This window comes from Sordaria macrospora, chromosome 2, assembly GCF_033870435.1.
Source record: "Sordaria macrospora chromosome 2, complete sequence".
Classification (NCBI taxonomy): Eukaryota; Fungi; Ascomycota; class Sordariomycetes; order Sordariales; family Sordariaceae; genus Sordaria; species Sordaria macrospora.
The window spans coordinates 5155719-5172961 of record NC_089372.1 but is presented as its reverse complement, the minus strand read 5'-3'; the positions used below and the strand labels follow the sequence as shown (position 1 = coordinate 5172961).

The 17243-nt window shown below is 51.7% G+C and overlaps 2 protein-coding genes across 2 annotated transcripts; both read right to left on the bottom strand.

Annotated features, from left to right (window-relative positions):
• Positions 1 to 116: 116 nt before the first annotated feature.
• Positions 117 to 3347, bottom strand: SMAC4_07523 (uncharacterized protein; the record flags this gene model as incomplete). Its single annotated transcript, XM_003344467.1, has 1 exon — positions 117 to 3347. The coding sequence occupies one exon, from the start codon at positions 3345 to 3347 to the stop codon at positions 117 to 119; it is 3231 nt and encodes a 1076-aa protein (XP_003344515.1).
• A 5581-nt stretch (positions 3348 to 8928) lies between these two features.
• SMAC4_07524 (uncharacterized protein) lies at positions 8929 to 11475 on the bottom strand. Its single transcript, XM_003344468.2, has one exon. It carries the CDS (start codon positions 11231 to 11233, stop codon positions 9134 to 9136), a length of 2100 nt encoding a protein of 699 aa, XP_003344516.1. The 5' UTR covers positions 11234 to 11475; the 3' UTR covers positions 8929 to 9133.
• Positions 11476 to 17243: the final 5768 nt, after the last annotated feature.

The following is a 17243-nucleotide window of genomic DNA, read 5'->3' as shown; positions in this document are numbered from 1 at the left end:
CCTCCTCCTCCCCTTCACAACTTCCTCCCCTTCACAACTTCCTCCCCTTCACAACTTCCTCCCCTTCACAACTTCCTCCCCTTCACAACTTCCTCCCCTTCACAACTTCCTCCCCTTCACAACTTCCTCCCCTTCACAACTTCCTCCCCCAAACTCTTCACAGTCTCCAACACCTCTCCAATCAACATCGATGCATCCTCCCTCTTCTTCCCTTCTTCATCTTGTTCGTCTTGGCTGTACATACTCCCCGTCGAGTTGGACTCTGGGATAGAGTGCATAGATTGTGAGTGCGTATGCGAGTTTGAACCGGAATTAATGGGACGAAACGAACGCAGGCTGGTATTGAAGCTATCCTCCGAGTTCAACAACTTTTGAATTTTGGAGAGGTGATGATGGTCTTCGCGTGGGCGGGGTGGGCGGCGGGTTATTGGGAGGGTGAGTGAGTAGTTCATAGAGTTGAGGGTCTGGCTCTGGGTGGGAGTGTTGTCATGGTCGTCGGAGGTGCGCAAAGGGCTCTGATGAGGAAGTTGGCTGTCGTCGAGAGAGGTCAGGTGGTGATTACCTCGTGCTCCGGACTGGGGGCGGTCGAAGCGGTGACTGGAAAGTGGGATGCTGGAAGCGCTGGTGCTTGCGGTAATGCCGTTTTTGGTTGCCCCTTCCTTGAATCCATCCCTGTGATGATGGTCGTTACTGCCTGCTCCTTCCTTCTCCAGACTGTTGTTCTTGTGCGAGTTCAAAAACTCTTGCACTTCGTCATTCAGGCTTTCCATCTCCTTTTGCATCTTAGTCTCGTCTTTGCTCTTATTCCTCCTCCTAAAATGCCCTCTGAAGCCACCACCTCCCTTCGGCGCCTCCTCCAGCTTCGGCACCTTTGTAACGAATTGTTTCGAGTGATACACCACGTCAGTCCCACTGGTCTCTCCCTTCTTCTTCATCCCTGTTGTCGTTTGTTCCGTTTCAGTATCTGCTGCCTGCTCCTCTTCTTCTGTCGGCGTTTTCTGGTGACCTTCCTGCGAATGCTGGGACCTGGAGTATCTGGGTCTAGTACCAGATTCACTGATACTCGCCAAAGAAGAGCGAGCCGGGAGGGTGGCTGAGTAAGGAATGCTACTGGGGATGCTGTCATCGGGATTGCTGAAGCCAGCACTGAGAATGGGGACAGGACTGCTGATGTTTGCCCGGGTGCTGCTGATGCTGTTGGCTGTGGTGGGAGTTTTGAGACTGTCGGAGTCTGGACTGGAAAGGGAAGATTTGCTTTGTCGACTACGAAGGTGGCGGAGGCCCGGGAGGTTCATGGCTGAGAGGTGGAGACGGCGGCGGCTGTGGCGGCGGCTGCTGTCGGTGTTCTTGCTGTGAGTGGGGGAAGGGTGGTCTTCGGGTGAGTGAGGTGAGTGTTGCTGTTCCTGTTCGGTCTCTTGATATGACCCAGACTGGGAGGGCAAGCTTTTACTCTCCGAGGTGTCACTCAGTCGTACAAGTGACGAGTGACGGCTGTGGACGGACCGCTTCTTCTCTTCCCTGCTCTCTATCTTTTTCTTGATCTGGTCAAAAGCAGACTCGGCTCTGGGCGTATTCTCCTGACTGCCATCAACGGCAACAGCTGTGGCTGGGGAAGAAGCGGCAGAATCCGCGGGAACTCGGCTGAACAACCCGTCAATCTCATCCAACGAAGGACCATCGGGTTGAGTCCGACGCTGATGGGTATCCTCTGCTTTCTGTTCATGAACTTCTTCGTCTTCATACCCCAAAGCCGAGTCCCAGTCCGCCTGCGATGTGCTCGCATTCACATCAAGAGATGATGAACTCGGACCACGAGACCCGGGGTGTTCCTGATTCATCAAGGAAAGGGTTGACTTCTTGGATGGAGAAGCCTTTGGGGTATTGCCATCCAGGTACTCGTCTTTACCCGCCGTCGACAAGGGAGGAGAAACTGGCCGCTTGGAGCTTCTAGGGGGAGGGCTTGGACTCTGTCGAAAAACCCTGGGCGGCGATAGGGGTGTCGGAGGCTCGGGCCTAACAGAAGCAGATGGCGAGGGCGGAGGGTGACCTGCCGTCAGGACCGAGTGCTTCAGTGGAGAATTAGACTTGGAGGATATCGACCTATTCGGCAGACGAGTCGGTGTACCCATGGGAGATGGACTCCCCCGGCCAACACTGGATAATCTGTTCGGTGATCGAAAAGGAATGGGAGGCGCAGGTAGCGGAATCTGCTTGGCGAAGGCACACGATGCCCTTGTCGAGACATCGGTTGTTCCAGGCAGAGGGAGTTGAATCTTCGGGATGTCGCTGCTGAGTGTTGAAATTTTAGTCTCGCGGTGGTCATCCGGGTTGTACACCTCATCTTCGTCAACCCACAAGTTGCGACGGACCGTCCACCAAAAATCCTGGACATCTGTTGGGTCGCGGCGAATAATTGGTTTGTCTTCCTCCATGGCGATGATTTCACTCTCTTCCTCCTCCAACGGTGGGTTGATTGAGAAGTTCTCGAGCTCGTGCATGAGCTTTTCCAAGGCCACGACTGAGGCCGAGGACTTTCTGTGCATGAGACTTGGTCTTCTTGATTGTCGTTGTACGAGTCGCGGGGCACTTGTGGTAATATGGGTCTCGGTTTGGGCCGTCTTGACTCTGTCCTGTCGCTTCGTGATACGGAGGGGTTTGTTTTCCTTGTCGAAGTCGTCGGGTTTGTCTCTCAACTTCTTGTCCTCGTGCTTTTCGTTTTGCTGGTCGACTTCCTCCTCGCCTTCGTTGAAATCGACAAATCCATCAAGACACCTGGCCAAAGGCTGGTTGAAATACGATTTGTAATTCAACAGCGTCAATGAATCCTCTTCATCCATTGCGAACGGCATGATCGAGCTCATCCTTGGGATGACAGGCGTCGACACACTCCTCGTGCCCTCTACCCCAGCTCCTGCGTCACCCGCCTCCCAAGCCTCTCTATCATTTTCACGATATTGACTCCTCCTCGCATCATGACACTCACTAACCCCTCTATCTCGGCCCTGGTTACCTTTCACCCGCCGAAAACTCGTCAGACTTGCGCCCGTCGATGCGCTGCTTCTGATGGTGCTGCATCGCGGGGTAATCGACTCGAACACTGGGGAATAGGGTGGCGGTTGTTTGCTCGCCGCGCTCTCGAATGACGCGATGATGGATCGGACGGAGCGGTTATTGTTCGCTTTCGGTTTCTTGGAAGGGGTGATGACGTCGCGGTTGAGGTTGGATGAGAAGCTGTGAGGTAGACCGCGGGGAAGGATTTTGCGGTTGAGGATGCTTTCTTGCGGTTGCGGTTGCGATGGAGGAGAAGGAGGGGGTGAATCACCCGCGGTAATGGGTGGGTTTTCCATCGCGGGAGTTGTCTGATGGCGAATTTAACGTTACGAGTCTTCTTTGTGGTCGTGGAGATGGTCGCGGTTTGCTTGGAGAATGTTCGGGTTTCTGAGATGGTTGATAGTTGTGGTTTGGTTGACTGCCTGCTCCGTGCTCCCATGGCAACAAGGTGAGGGTTAAAGTGAATGTGAGGGTAGGCACCGAGTTGAGACCAGGTTTTGGCGGGGAAGAAGGTCAGATGAAAAGTTTGCGCACAGGAAGGTTTTTCACCCGTTTCCAAGCTCGAGAAGGATGGGAGTTGAAGATCATCAGTTTTTAAGGTCGAGGCGAGAAGGGCTTGAGGATAACCTGAACGAGTGTCCAGAGCCAGAAATGGTAATCGCACCCTCGACCGCGAGGATATCTTTGCTAATTTCCATGCGTCCTTTTATTGTCAAGATGGTGAAATGGGCGTTATGAACTTGATTGACTTCACATCGACTTCACCTTGCAAATCTTTTTCAAAGGCAACCCAAAAAGGCGGAAAACTTGTCTGCATCATGTTCATCCAAGTCTCGACCGCAACAAAAACAGCAAAAAGCTCAGTCGCCCAGTAAAAGCTTGGTTGTTGGAACTTGAATCAAACCACAACGCTCCCGCTTGCAGGCAGACCTACGAAAACCGCTGTACCACGGGATACCGACGTACCCGGCAATGCAGTTTTCATCAACGGGACCTGGAACCACTGCGCCATGAGCCCGGTCTCCCGCTATGGGAGGAGGGTTAGGAAAGGGAGGTTATAAGGTCCCGGATGCCTAGGGCGACGACAAGGGAATGGGATGGGATGGAAGGGCCCGGGCTCGGTCGGAGGGGGAGATTTTTGAAGGCCTAGAATTCTAACTTGATGCGATGATTCTAGAAGGAATTTGTGGAATTGAATTAACGTTTTATTCATTGCAAGTTCCATCTCAGGCTAGGGAGCGTCTGTCTGTTCATGGTAGAGTGTCCGTCATCCAAAGCGATGCCGGGCATGAGGAATTGGAGTTGTTACCATTGCACAATATATGATGAGACCCAGAAATCGTTAGAAAATTTGAGACAGCAGTGCAAAGGAAGGCCCAGTGAACATGATACAATGTCCTGTTGAAACAACAAGATGTTCAAAGACACTCAATCATATGAGTGAGTGTTTCTGACGTGTCCATCACCGTTTGCCAGGCTGAAAGGAGGGAAGATCTCACATAGTCATATACAACTCCTTTGTTGATGTAGGTGATGCGAAACCCCTCAAAAGTGTGTGAGGCAATGCTGCCCCTTGAGCATCCAAGCTTCCGCTCGCAACACGTATAAAGACGTCATCACCAAATTCTATGTCGTTGTTTCCAGGCGAACAAGTCTGCTCATCTCATCACGAAGTTAACTCACCGCAAAAACAAGAACAAGAGCCAGCCACAACCATAACGCCAGATGTACCGGTCCGACGCATCCACCTACCCTTCCGACAATCGCTGGCCATCCCAATCCCAATCCCACCAGGCTCCCTTATTCTTCTGCAAACCAACAGGAATACAGACACTACCGACAAGAACACCAACCAGCATAGCCATGGATAACTACCGCCGACAACCTGCCGTCATCACCACCACCACCGCCGCCAGCAGCAGTACCAAAAATTCAGCAGCAGAAAGCTGGTGGGCGTGGTGCCGAAAGCTCCTCCGCAACATCATCACCTTCCCCCTGCTGCTCTTAAGCGGATACATCATCCTGGGAGTCATGTTTGGGATCGCGGCTTATACTTTAGGATGTGAGATTACCCGCTACAAATGTCTGCTTTTATTGAGAGGAGTGATAAGGATGTTGTTGGTTTGGGGGAGTTGTTTGCTGACGCTTGTGCTGGGTTAATTCTCTTTTTAGTGCTGATCATGGCTGGCAAGTATGGAAGGTGTCGGTTGAGTCATTCGGAGTGGTATTGCTCGAGGCAGTTGGGGGGGGTTTGGGATAGGTGAAGGGAAGGGGTGTTGGAGGTTGTTGAATGGGGAGTGCCTGGGAGTAGTGCGTAGGATTGGGGTGTTAACTGGGGGGTATCTTGGATTTCTTGAAAGTTAAAAATCGGATACTTGGATAGTGCTGGTATCAACAGCTTGAGGATAGCATTGCATCGGAGAGTTTGAGAGTTTGCCATTTTGAGAACCCGATAGTGGCTGCATTGCGTTTGGTGATCAAGTGTTGATGAAGATGAAGCAAAAGCCGGTATGAGAGGCCTGGCAGATAGCACAGTACGCGATGACGGAGGTATGAAAAGCTTCTGGGTGATTCGTGATCATCAAGATTTTCTAGGGCGAGGAGCTGATTGCAGCTGAAGCCGGTGTGTGTGCGCGAGTGTTGTCCAAAATTGTGGTGGTTGTTGGATGTGCGGCAAGTGGAAGGAAAAGCGGAAACTGAGGAGGGGCATTGGTGCTTGGTATTCTTGTGTAACGTCAAGTGTAAAGGGGATACAGGAAATAATGCTGATAAATGCGAGGTGAACCTTTACCACATCAGGCAGTATGATTCTGGTTTCTGAATATTTTGTAGCCAGTCAGCCGTCCGCCTCAGGGTCGTTCCTCACTTGTCCTTCCCGTTCCCGCTTTTTGAGACCGGCGAACCTTCCACAGTTTTTGTCACAATGAATCAATCACTTTTTGACATACACCTACTTTTCTTCTCTGCTCCTCCCGAATCCCCTGTTTGTCTATCTGACCAATACCAAGTCACATCTCACATCTTTCGGTAGACCAACGCGTTCATGATGCCAGAACGACGCCGGCGCAATGCTAGACCTCCAGACCCATGCCAGCTTGCCAAGATGACACTATTCCCTTTTCATCGCCGCAGTTCCTCTTTCGTCTTCCAGAATCTCTAGGAGCGCCAAAGACGGTCGCCCTCCTTGCGACCCAGCCCCAGACCACTTCACCCGCCAATACCTCTTCAAATCTTGGAATTCCGATACCCTCAGTGTCGGCCCGCGCATTAGTGTAAGGCAAAGCAATTAGCTGCGAGGTACGTGAATCCTTCCGGTGCGTAATCGCTCCAAACTCCATTCACCACGAGACTAGACGGGCGGCAAGTGGAAAAGTCTCAGATTGCGTCATAGGAGCTTTCTCTCGTCAGTCGTCACTAGTTTACCTGCTAGCAACGACGACGATCACAAACGAGCTGCAAGTGATAGCCAATGGGGTCTAAAGATGGATTCTTGGACCCTTTCACCAGTCGAACGACCACCCTTTGCCTCGAACAATGAAGGTCGAACGATACTGGTCAACGGTGTTCATGATGGTGAGACATCATGAAGGACAGCCGCCAGAAGAAAAAAAAGGAAAGGAAAGGGATACTAACTCTGGCGCCCTCCTTTACCCTGCGCCCAACCTACCGTTCCAGCGCGATGGGCGCCATGGCCGTGATGGTGGCCGTGTCCGTGTCCGTTAGTGGCTGCCGACCCCCGCCGAAAATGGGCGATTGCCTGTCGATGATCATTATAATGCCTTGTGTTGTCAACCTCACGCTGCACCTCCAACGAGCTGAGCACCACCACAAGCTTTTGCCAAGGTCAATCCCGACTCAGCTCTGGAAGATTCTTGTCAATCCCCTAAGCAAAAGCTGTGAATCGGGAACTGCCAGACAAACAAGACATGTTAAGCGCGCTGAACACTTTGTCCTCTGGTCTGGACTCCAAAGACACGCGATCTTTTGTGGAGTCATTTCACCATTTTGAGTGGAGGTAAGCGATGGACTACCCCAGATCAAGCCACATATAACGAAAAGTTTGCTCTGTCTCCAGTCGGACCACAGACGAGTGTCTAGACAGGGCCTTCATGAGAGGCCATTCCCGTAACAGTGAGATTGCGTCAGTTTGTTACTCGAGTCCTGAGTATCGTTCAGACACTCGCTTCTCACTGGTTTGTCTCTCAATCATCTATCTGTCTACAAGGACAACTTCTCGGTAGATGTATCTTCACAGCCACCTCCACGGCATCACGGCATCATCATATCGACCAACCCCAACTCTATCCCCCCAATTCCAACCTACGGATCGTTTCCCCGTCTCGGTGCCGGCATGGCAGTGTCTCTCTGTCTGCATATCCCATGTCTCTTCATCCAACCCTACGATAGTACTTTTGTACCACCACTCCAAGCCCCCTGGTCTTCCCAGCAGGGACAAAGCCCCAAATACCCCTTTTGTACGACCTCCAATGGTACGGGCTGACGAAGGATGGACGTCCAAATGGTCGGTCAGCCCACCCTATCGCTCGCTGGACCTGTGGCTGGTGGTGATTCTTCAAGTCGAAGATCTCCACGGACACTACCACATAGTCGGACAGTACGTACCCAAAGCTTCCAATGTAGGGGCTACTATCACCGCATTTCCTCTTGTATCCAAGGTTACACCCAAAAACCTGGCAATATGCTGGCCTAATGCTGGCTCAATGCCCCTGCTGGCACCGCGGATGTGGTAGCAGGTTACATTTGCCCTCCCGTCCGTCTGCGATGCAACTGGAACTTTTTGTCCAACATTTGTTCGGCACACCGCCGCTTCTACATGCTCTTGGAAGCTTAAGGTGGGAGAATCGCGGTGTGGGTGGAGGCAACTGATTATAGTGATCGGCCGGATTGTTACCTGCCTGCCTCCGTGGGTTGCCAAAGGGTCACTCTCAACCCTTCGGTAAGTTTGTACCGGATGGGACATGAAAGTTACAACGTTAACCAGAAACTCGATCCGCCACTGAAAGAAAAGCACTACGAGCGACATGACACTGCTTCATCCTGTTGGCTTCCTGCTGGCTTCGCGCCTTACGCCATCCGAATGCTGCTGCAAGTCCCCAAGCCGGCGACATGCCTGCCTACACGCCTACTGATAACCTGGCTCTTCTGGTTTCTGGGTAGTCTGGGTGCCTGGATGCCTACAAGCGACCCGACCACCGGGCCTTCTGTTAAACAGCAGCCAGTCAACAAGGAATGCTTTGGCGCTCAGTGGTACCTATCAATGACAGGAGCATGGCGCCGGCTTGGGGACTTGCAGGAGGCCCGGAATGCAGCCATGATGTCCTTTGGTTCCACACAATCACGATCCACGCCCCATGTCGACGTCTTGAGCATGAGCTGAAATGCGGAATTATTTCTGCAAGACCGTGGAAATGCGATGGTAACCGAACATGAGAGAGAGGAGAGATTGGTTATGGGAGAAGGTAAGCGAGGAGGTTGTTCGTACTGGTGCTGATATTTTGGCTAGGAAAAAGAAATGGTCAACGCGTTGACTCATACCTAGTTATCGCTCCCCAGGAATAGCATCACGACGATAGATGGTCGAGATCACAGCAACTGAAGTACTGAACTCCACAGCATCAGACATCTATGTTAACTTGATACCAGTCTGTTAGCCCAACTGACTACTTAATGCAGGTAGCAACTAATGTGAGTTGCTTGATATCCATGACCCCATCCCCACTATGGCAAGAAATGAATAATCATCACAATAGCAAAGGCGGGCACTTGGAACAACTCAACAGTGAGTAAAAGACAACGCACACGTTTATTAGCCACTTGACAAAAGAAAGACTTTAGTAGTGAAGGTGTAGCTATCTATATGGTATCATCAATCATCATCAGTCATTGAACCCCCAATCCAATATCCCCCATATCCCCCCCGGGTTCCCAGGTCCAGTTCCAGTTAACGTATCAATATCTTTTTGTTTGTTCACACCAACCTTTCTGGGCCGTGAACCATCACCGAATCCAACAGAAAAACAGAAGGCGAAGTTTTGTCAACCCTCTCTTTTCTCGTCGGAAGTCATTCATCCTCCAAATCCTCATCGAAGTCGAATGTCCGCTGTCGGACGACAATCTCCTGCTTGACGTAGATCTCCTCCTGTTCTCTCTTCACACCCTTAGCCGACTTATTCTTAACCGCCCTCGTCCGTCCACCCCTTCCCACTCCACACCCATGTGGGTTTCCATTCCCACCATGTCCCCTCCTCTTGAGCGGATCTCTAGTCGTCCACTTGCCTCCGTTTACTCTTCTAATAATCCCCACCTCGCGACTACTAGCCCACTCCGTAAGCGTCTTGTCATTCTCCCCACCAAATTCTACCTTATCTTCCTCCCCATTATGTTCTGTAATGTTCGGAGAAGAAGAAACAGTAGAAGCAGCAAAAGTAGTAAAAAGCGAAGAAGAAGCAGTGGCAGCAGCAGACTTCTCCAAATGCTTAGCAACATGTTCCATCCTCTGATCCCACGCCTCGGTGCCCTTGAAGGGGGCATGCGTGCAGCTAGGGACGGGACAGCGCATACATGTAGGTAAAGCGCAGCGCTTGATTTGTGCGCGAGATTGGAGGGTGGCTATGTAGGTGTTTAGTTCTTGGGCTGTGTTATTATTGCTCTGGTTGAGAGGGGATGGTTTCTTGTTGCTAGATGTGCTGGTAGATTCCTTCTTGAGGTGGGTTAGGTGGGAAGGCAAGTGCATACGACGAACGTGTTGCGTGTAGAGATCTTTGCGGTTGAAGACTGCGCCGTTGGGCAACAAGGGGGCATTACTGTCCTCGTCATCTTCCTCTCCTGTCATCACACCCTGAACAGCACCGGCACCGCTGCGACGGCCAGATCTCGGACCAGCTCCTGCCGTTCCCAAAGCAGTAGTAGGAGGAGAGTTGTTGTCCACATGGGCACACTCCCCCTCCCGACAAAGCCAATACTCTAGCACCAAATGCTGACTAGCCACATGTCTCTTCCATTCGTTCTTGCTTCCGAACGTGGAATCGCAACCGGCGAAAGAAAAGACGCAGATGAATGGGCGGGAATGCTGTTTCTTGATGTGCGCGTCTAGAGAGGGCTGGTCTTTGAAGCCGTGCGATTGAGAGTGGGAGTGTTGGCAGAGAGAGTGCGGGCAGAGGAGGGTACCGCGGGCAGAGGAGGGGGTTAGAGCTTGACTTGGGGCTTTGGTTGTGGCAGTTGAGGAAAAGGTGCGTGGAGTTGGTTGGCTTTGGTGTTGGGGCCCGTGAGGGCGGTGGGTGGTGAGGGAGGAATGGGAGGTTGGGGGGCGGCCGCGGCGGGTTGTTGTTGTTCTGGGTTTAGCGGTGGTTGTTGATGGAAGAGACGCGGTCCGCTTGGTGGTTGGGAGGTACTCATCGTCTTCGTCGTCGGCGTTGATGTCCCTGGTTCGCTTCAAGTTGAGGGAAAGGATAGTCGGTGATTGCACTTCGACCTTCTCCTGGGGTGCAGGTACCGGGTAGTGGTGGTTGACGGGCTTTGTGCAGTCAACTATAGGCGAGTTATGATGCTGCATCTGCTCCACGTCACACCCGCCAGACACGCCACCAGTCGTGTAACTCTCCCAGCTGTCGACACGCTGAAGCAAGGTGAACTCGGGAGTGCTGGTTTCGCTGTCGTAGCCGTCCAACTGCCCGGTGGAGTTGACGTCCATGGGATTGACGAAGGAGGAGTCTTTGCTCAGACCCATGCCGGCGAACTGGATAATCTGGTTCTGGGAGAAGCCAGTGTCTTCAAAGGGCAGAGGTTCCTGTAGGGGCGAGCGGGTTTCGTAGTAGGCAGAAAGTTCGGTGTTGGTGTCGGCTGGCGGACTTTGTGCACTTCCGGACGCTTCTGAAGCCTCAAAGGCAGAGAAGGGGCTGTTGTAGCGGGCTTGGAAGGGAGGCATGAAGGTGGGCTGTTGTGGCATGTTGGAGTTGAAGAACATTGTTGTCTTTTGCTCTTCCTTGTACTGGCGTTGCATTGTCTGGTGTTGATCCATGTTGACCGGGTAGAGCGATGGTGGTGTTTGACTTTGCAGGCTGGGATCGATGAAGCTCGAGGATGTGTCCTCCATCCTGTTGTAAGAGTATTGCATGTGCTGGTAGTTGTAGTTGTCGTTCGAGAAGAACCACGGGTTGGTCATCTTGACGAACTGTGCCAGATGCACAAATCACGAATATTGTGGAGGTCTTCGAGTAGTTCTGAATGGAAAGGAAAGGTGCATTCGAGTACACAGAACCGAGTGTAACAGGAAGAAGAAAAGTGAGAAGGGGTATCAGTAGATATGAAATGTCAGATGTTCTTGGTGTTGTTGAATGTTGAGGTATGATCAGGTCTCATACCACTTCGATGTTGACTGAAGAGTAAGGTTGAAAAAGAAAAGGCGTGACATGAAGGAAAGCTAGAGGGGGACCATGGACGCATTATATGACAGTGTAAGTGGACTGTGACTGAGTGTCAAGGGTCTTTTGCGTCCGCCAGGGGACTGGAAGGACTCGCCAGGTTGTTCCGCTACACAGTGGAACAAGTTAATGTACAAGCAGAGCCTCAAATCTTAACAGAGTTAGCATACGACTAAATTAAAGTCAGATAGGTAAACAGCCAAGACCCAGTACTTGTGGTACGGCAGCTACCTCGACGATCAATCAAGAGAGGGGAGGGCCTCAGGTGGCTCAGCCATTGGTGACGATGGGGAAGGCCTCTCATCACGTTCGTCTTACACACATCAGAAGCTTGGCCCGATCAGGAAAGGGCCGGTTACCGGGGTCTTGATGTGGTCTTGATGTCTGAACAATAAATTGTATGGGGGGCATCTGTGAGTTTTGGCCAATTGTCTGCCAAGCTGTGCTTACTGCGCCGCAGGGCTACTGGCACAGCTTTGGACAACTCAGCAGTCTTTCAGTCCTGTAATTATCGAGAGTCCACTTTTTCGACCTTTGGAAGTCATCAGGATTCAAGTACTTCGAGATGTCAATACGTACCTGTAATCGAGGGCTTCCTTTTCTTGCAGAGGCCATGCATAGGCACCCATGGGTTCTTTGTCTCGGGGGTTGGTTGCACATGGAGATCTTGCCGAATGTGAGTATTGATACGTGCTCAAACACCAGTTTGTAAGACTGTAATACCGTAAGAATGGTTCGCGCACCATTGCGATGAACATAGGGATAGGACCAAGGACTCGTATATCAGCACCGGGTATGGGGAGTACCAAGATCGGAGATCCAAGCTTAACCGCTGTCTGTGGTGATACGGTTGACGAAGACTGTTGTTCCTTTCAACTGTCAACCTGAATGACTAAAATCGTGCATTGCGGCTCTTGATGTAAGCAGACTCGGTCATGAGTTGTCTCGCTCTCGGTGGGTAGTTCTAGAGGTATACACGCCCAAATTTAGGGTAATGTGTATCGTTGGGGTCGTAAGCATAGACCAGGAAATCTGACCATGTGTAGTTGATTTCAAATCCTCGATAATCCTCTTCGTAATGCCCCAGCGCTGAGGATGTGAAGCGGGAGCATTGCCGCTTCACTGTGACGCTTTGAATCTTGAGGTCAAGGAGGCCCGAAACAAGACGGGTACATTTACGGCCTTTCAAGTTGTTGGTATCTCAAAAGGGCATCGCCAAGACGAACAAGACGAAGAGTCGTATGGCCTCATGTCGGGTTGAACTTGGGAAGCATCAACTTGCGAAGCTGATGGTGTCCTGGTAATGGTCGGTATTGCTCCAACATCGTGGCCTAATCCTTCCTTGTGTCAAGGGTGGCATGGAGTCTCAGGCCGGAGCTCGCTGACAAGAACCATAATGTCTCACCGCGTTGTCCGGAGAGAGCCCTGAGGATATTCTGGGGTATAAGTCCTGGAGGGGAATGGCAACTAGGGGTGGTGTTTGCCGGAATGATTTCAAGTACCGTATCCAGGACCGGATTATTCGCAGTCGTTCTTGCTGATTCGGAGATAGGGTCCAGGTCTGGGCGGCACAAGACTGGATGGGTTCCAATGGAGATGCCCAAATCACAGGTTAAGTTTTGGGAAAAGGTATGGTCGCATTGCAGTATAGCCAGGTGTGGCTGGTGCCCAGCTTGGGTTAATGTTGCGATGTTTTGAAGAAATGCGGCGGCCAAAAGAGGAAATAGTCGGATCTAAGCGTCTTTTTCATTGGATGGCGCTGTCACCGATTGAGTCCCCCTTGACGAATTTGTGCACTGTACCAGAGGCAGAATTACGGACCAAAACCACGGCGACACCTCCGTCTTCTGCCATCACGGGTCCCAATCTCAGAAAATGTCGCAGTGACCGAATCTGTAGCTCTACAGATTCCACGGCCAACTCTCTAAAGGATCATGACCGGAGCGAACGCCGAAATCAAAGGTTTCGGAGCAAGCCCCGAGTTTCAGGGGAAGCAAACTTTGGAGATTTGGGCGGTGGTCTGTCTTTGGGTCATTGATGTGTGGCCGTCCGTCGACCCCTAAAAGGAGCAGTTGGAGGCGTTGGAGGTGCTAGAGACGTCGAATCGTAGGTTGACAATTCAGCCCACAGAGACACTGGGTCCCTTTGGGTCCTCACCACCCTCCATCCCAACCAGATGGATATGGCCAGAAAATCCACCCGAGACTTGGGCGTCTTCTTCCCGCGCCAGGATCGCGCATCTGTATGGTCCCTTTTAGCGAGTTAAAGCCATCCGGGATGAGCCATAATCAAGACTGCTATGATGGTGTGCCAGCGCCTCCAGTTCCAGAGGCCCGAGAGGCTCCAGAGGCCCCGGAGGGTAGTTGATCGACCCGAGTCGGCCCATCCAAAGACATGGCGTTTCTGTTTGTGTAACTGCGTTAGCCATCAGTTTAGGTGTACGGAAGCCACTGCCACAATGGGTTAGATGCTGCGGCTAACTCTATGGGAGCTTTGCCTATCGTGGGTTTCTCTGCCGACGACATCTCACCCAAACCACCACGGATAGGATATCAAGAGGTCATCGAGAGAATGATGACTTGTCGTCAGGACTCAACTCCCGTCTTCACACTCTATCCCCGAAACCGCCCCTGCAGCAACGGCGGAGCAGCGCCTCCCTTGGGCGTCAAGCTCTGTGGGTATAGGCTCGCTGAAGTTAAGGTTCTCTCGCTGTCAGCATCTTGTGACGCCGGCGGCAACGAGGGAAGACATTCAGCCAGCATGATGCCCGCGTCAGGTTTCAGTCGGATGCCCTCCTCTTCTAGATTGCTGCCGTGCCGCGCCTTGAAGTCGGGGTTCGACGTCGACGGTCTTGCTTGGTTTGCTGCTCACTTTTCACTCCATCGCCGCGACTCGCGCCATGCAAGTCATTCCATGACGGGCAAATTGCGCTATCGTTGGCTTCAGGAACCTGCTTCTTGCATGGTCGAGTCTCGGTGAGCCAACATGGCTTCATTGGACTCGTCAGCGCGAACTGTGCCAAGCGGGGGTGAAACGGGATCATTTGGTCCTATGACTGTAGACGGCGTGAAGCCGGGAGGGATTGCTGTCGGACCTGAGTGGAAAATGACGAATGACGAGTGGGCATCCATAAGGCGACCAACGCGGCGAGCGGACGAGAAATGGTTGCCTCGTTTACCTTTCCATTTTCTGAGAGATAGCGGGTTGGTAAATTCTAGTACGGTTCATTACCATGTAAATTCCCCGTTCGCTACTCCACTTTTCCTGAATCTATAACATGCACATGCCCCACTCCTTCTCCGCAGCCAAATGTCGGTCCAGGAGGCCCTGGCTTTCAACAACTCCGCTCTAGACGACGCTTCAGTGACTTCTGTCTTTCTTCTTTTCCTCCAATCATTAAACCTGGCAACATATTTCAACATATTTCCTGAGGCAAAACTCAAAGAGGCCGAATGTTATTTTCGGACCTAACATCAACTCCTATTTACAACTCCTGCATTCAGTTTTCACCTGCCATTTCCCGTCAATCTGTCTGCCGAGCGGTGTCCTTGTCTGGACTCCATCGCAGCTGCGGATGCCGCCCGGATTCCCAAAACAATCTCTCATGATGTTCGCTCATCTACCGCCAACAACCCGCCCCCACCTCCCGAGTGACGTCCTATAACTCCTTTGGATATTGGCTGCTACCTTCTGTCCCGACCTCTCCTTCAGCTTCCCGCATTCTGAGACATCATTGGTCATAAGTCTATCCGGACGAGGTGCCGTGCCAAGGTTTTGGATCTCTATCTCACTTTCTCATCGAACAACCCGTCTCCATCCTCCCGCGTCTCGGAGATGACCGCTGCACCGGGTTTCAAGGTCTTACTTACCCGTGCTTCCATTCCAGTGGAAATTTGTAGGTTTTCTCAACTCGTGACCATGACTAATATGATTAAGATTATGAGGGCACACAGCGGTTCGTGACGATTGAACTGAGTCCTGGGAGCTGGATATCGAACAAACCAACCACTCACTACGGGAAGAGTGAGCATGACAATCTATCGACGTAGAGACGTCTTGATAGGTTCCCCCAGACCGCCCTACCCGGCGGGCGGGTGTTCCCCGGAAGGACCCCCGGCTTTTCGGCGATACTTACAAGTTGAGTGCCCTGCTCCGATTCCCCAGTCCTCCAGGAACTTTGACAGGATAAAAAAAAGGTTCGGAATCTCTTCTGAATACGGGGGCTCGTCCATATTGCTCGGGACAGCAACAGCTTATAATCCACTTGGCGTTTTGGGGTCCTTCAACCTGTCTATTGCTCCTTGACTTTCCATGCAAGGTACTCATCCTTCAAGCCTCTGATGACGGTGTATTATTATCCTCTCCGGGGTAAACCGAGAAACCCACGTGATCTATCACTTCTATCACCTCCCACCGGTCATGCCAAGCCGCCACAGCCACCGCGTTGGGTTTCAGAGAGAATAAGTAAGATGATCATCAAATTCACACAGCTTCTCGACAGGCACTTCGGACATGTAACTACGCCGAACAACGAACCATGTCCTGTTGAACCTCCCTCAACTCAAGCGCGTGTTCGGGGATCATCAACCTTAGGTAAATCCTTCGAAAAGCTCGAGGCGCGGTTCCAATGTGATGTAGTACAGAACAGAGTTCTAAGCGAGCAGCATCCCCCAACACCCCCCATCTTCTCCATCCTTTTTGCCGGTGCGAGCGTTACACACACCAATATTAGGTAACACAGCAAAGGTACCATAGGACAGGCACACATCAACAACCGCCGACCTGACTTCGACCGAGCTATCCATTCGGTATAGCGCACGACATCACACATCGTGCAGATACGATTCTCCCCATTTATCATGTACTAATAATATCAAACTCTTGGATCCTTTGACCGATCACAGCAGCGATATGGTTTGGCACGCCGGGGGATGCAGGGCGATGAGGTTTCTAACCGTCTGCCTGCCTCCTCATCTATCTATGCTGTGTGAGGTAGCGAAGGGACTGCGGTGATGATAGTCCGTGATTTCTTGGATGTCACGTTGCCTGATCGCCGTCTCTTTGCCCCCAGGGACTACCTAGCTGAGTAGTACACGATTCCTTCATTGCCATCTACCGGGTTTGACTCTTTTTCCCCTAAGCGGCCAGCACTTTGCTACAGACCGCACCTCCGTCGCACTCACCATGAGAAAACCCGGCCGTTCAGAAGCAGACTGGCAGCGAAGAGCCACCAATCCTCCTCATACAAGAACAATCATGACTACAACACACTTTTATGGCTGATGACTGAACACTCAAGAACATGGACGCAGTGCTTCAAGTTTCTAGCCCCCCAATTTTCCAGCAGCGTCTTCGAGTGAGAGTACGTGACACAAACAAAAGTTGCCCGCATCACTGATACCGCCGTAGCGTCATTAAATGCTTACATCATTCTCGAAACAAAACGACATTGGGATGCGGTATTGAACCGCTCGTAAGACCGACCAACTTCTGGATATGATCTCGTTCGTGCTTGGTTGTAGACTTATCCATCGTTGGCTAGATACTTTTTCAATCCTCAAGTTCGTACAAGGGCAGTTTTCTCGCTCTGCGGGCCCCAGACTCGATGCTTTCAGACATCACAAAGTTGGGTTGGGATGAAAGGGTCATAGCTTGCGATAGTCAGTAGGAAGGTGCCCGCCACTATCCCTTGGGGTCAAACGGGCACATAAGTCATCCTAACCAGCTGTCTCTCCGTGGTTAAGGTTCGTT

Bases quoted from the DNA above. Each gene is read 5' to 3' on its own strand.
- SMAC4_07524 (XM_003344468.2), bottom strand. From the start codon at position 11,233: ATGACCAACCCGTGGTTCTTCTCGAACGACAACTACAACTACCAGCAC.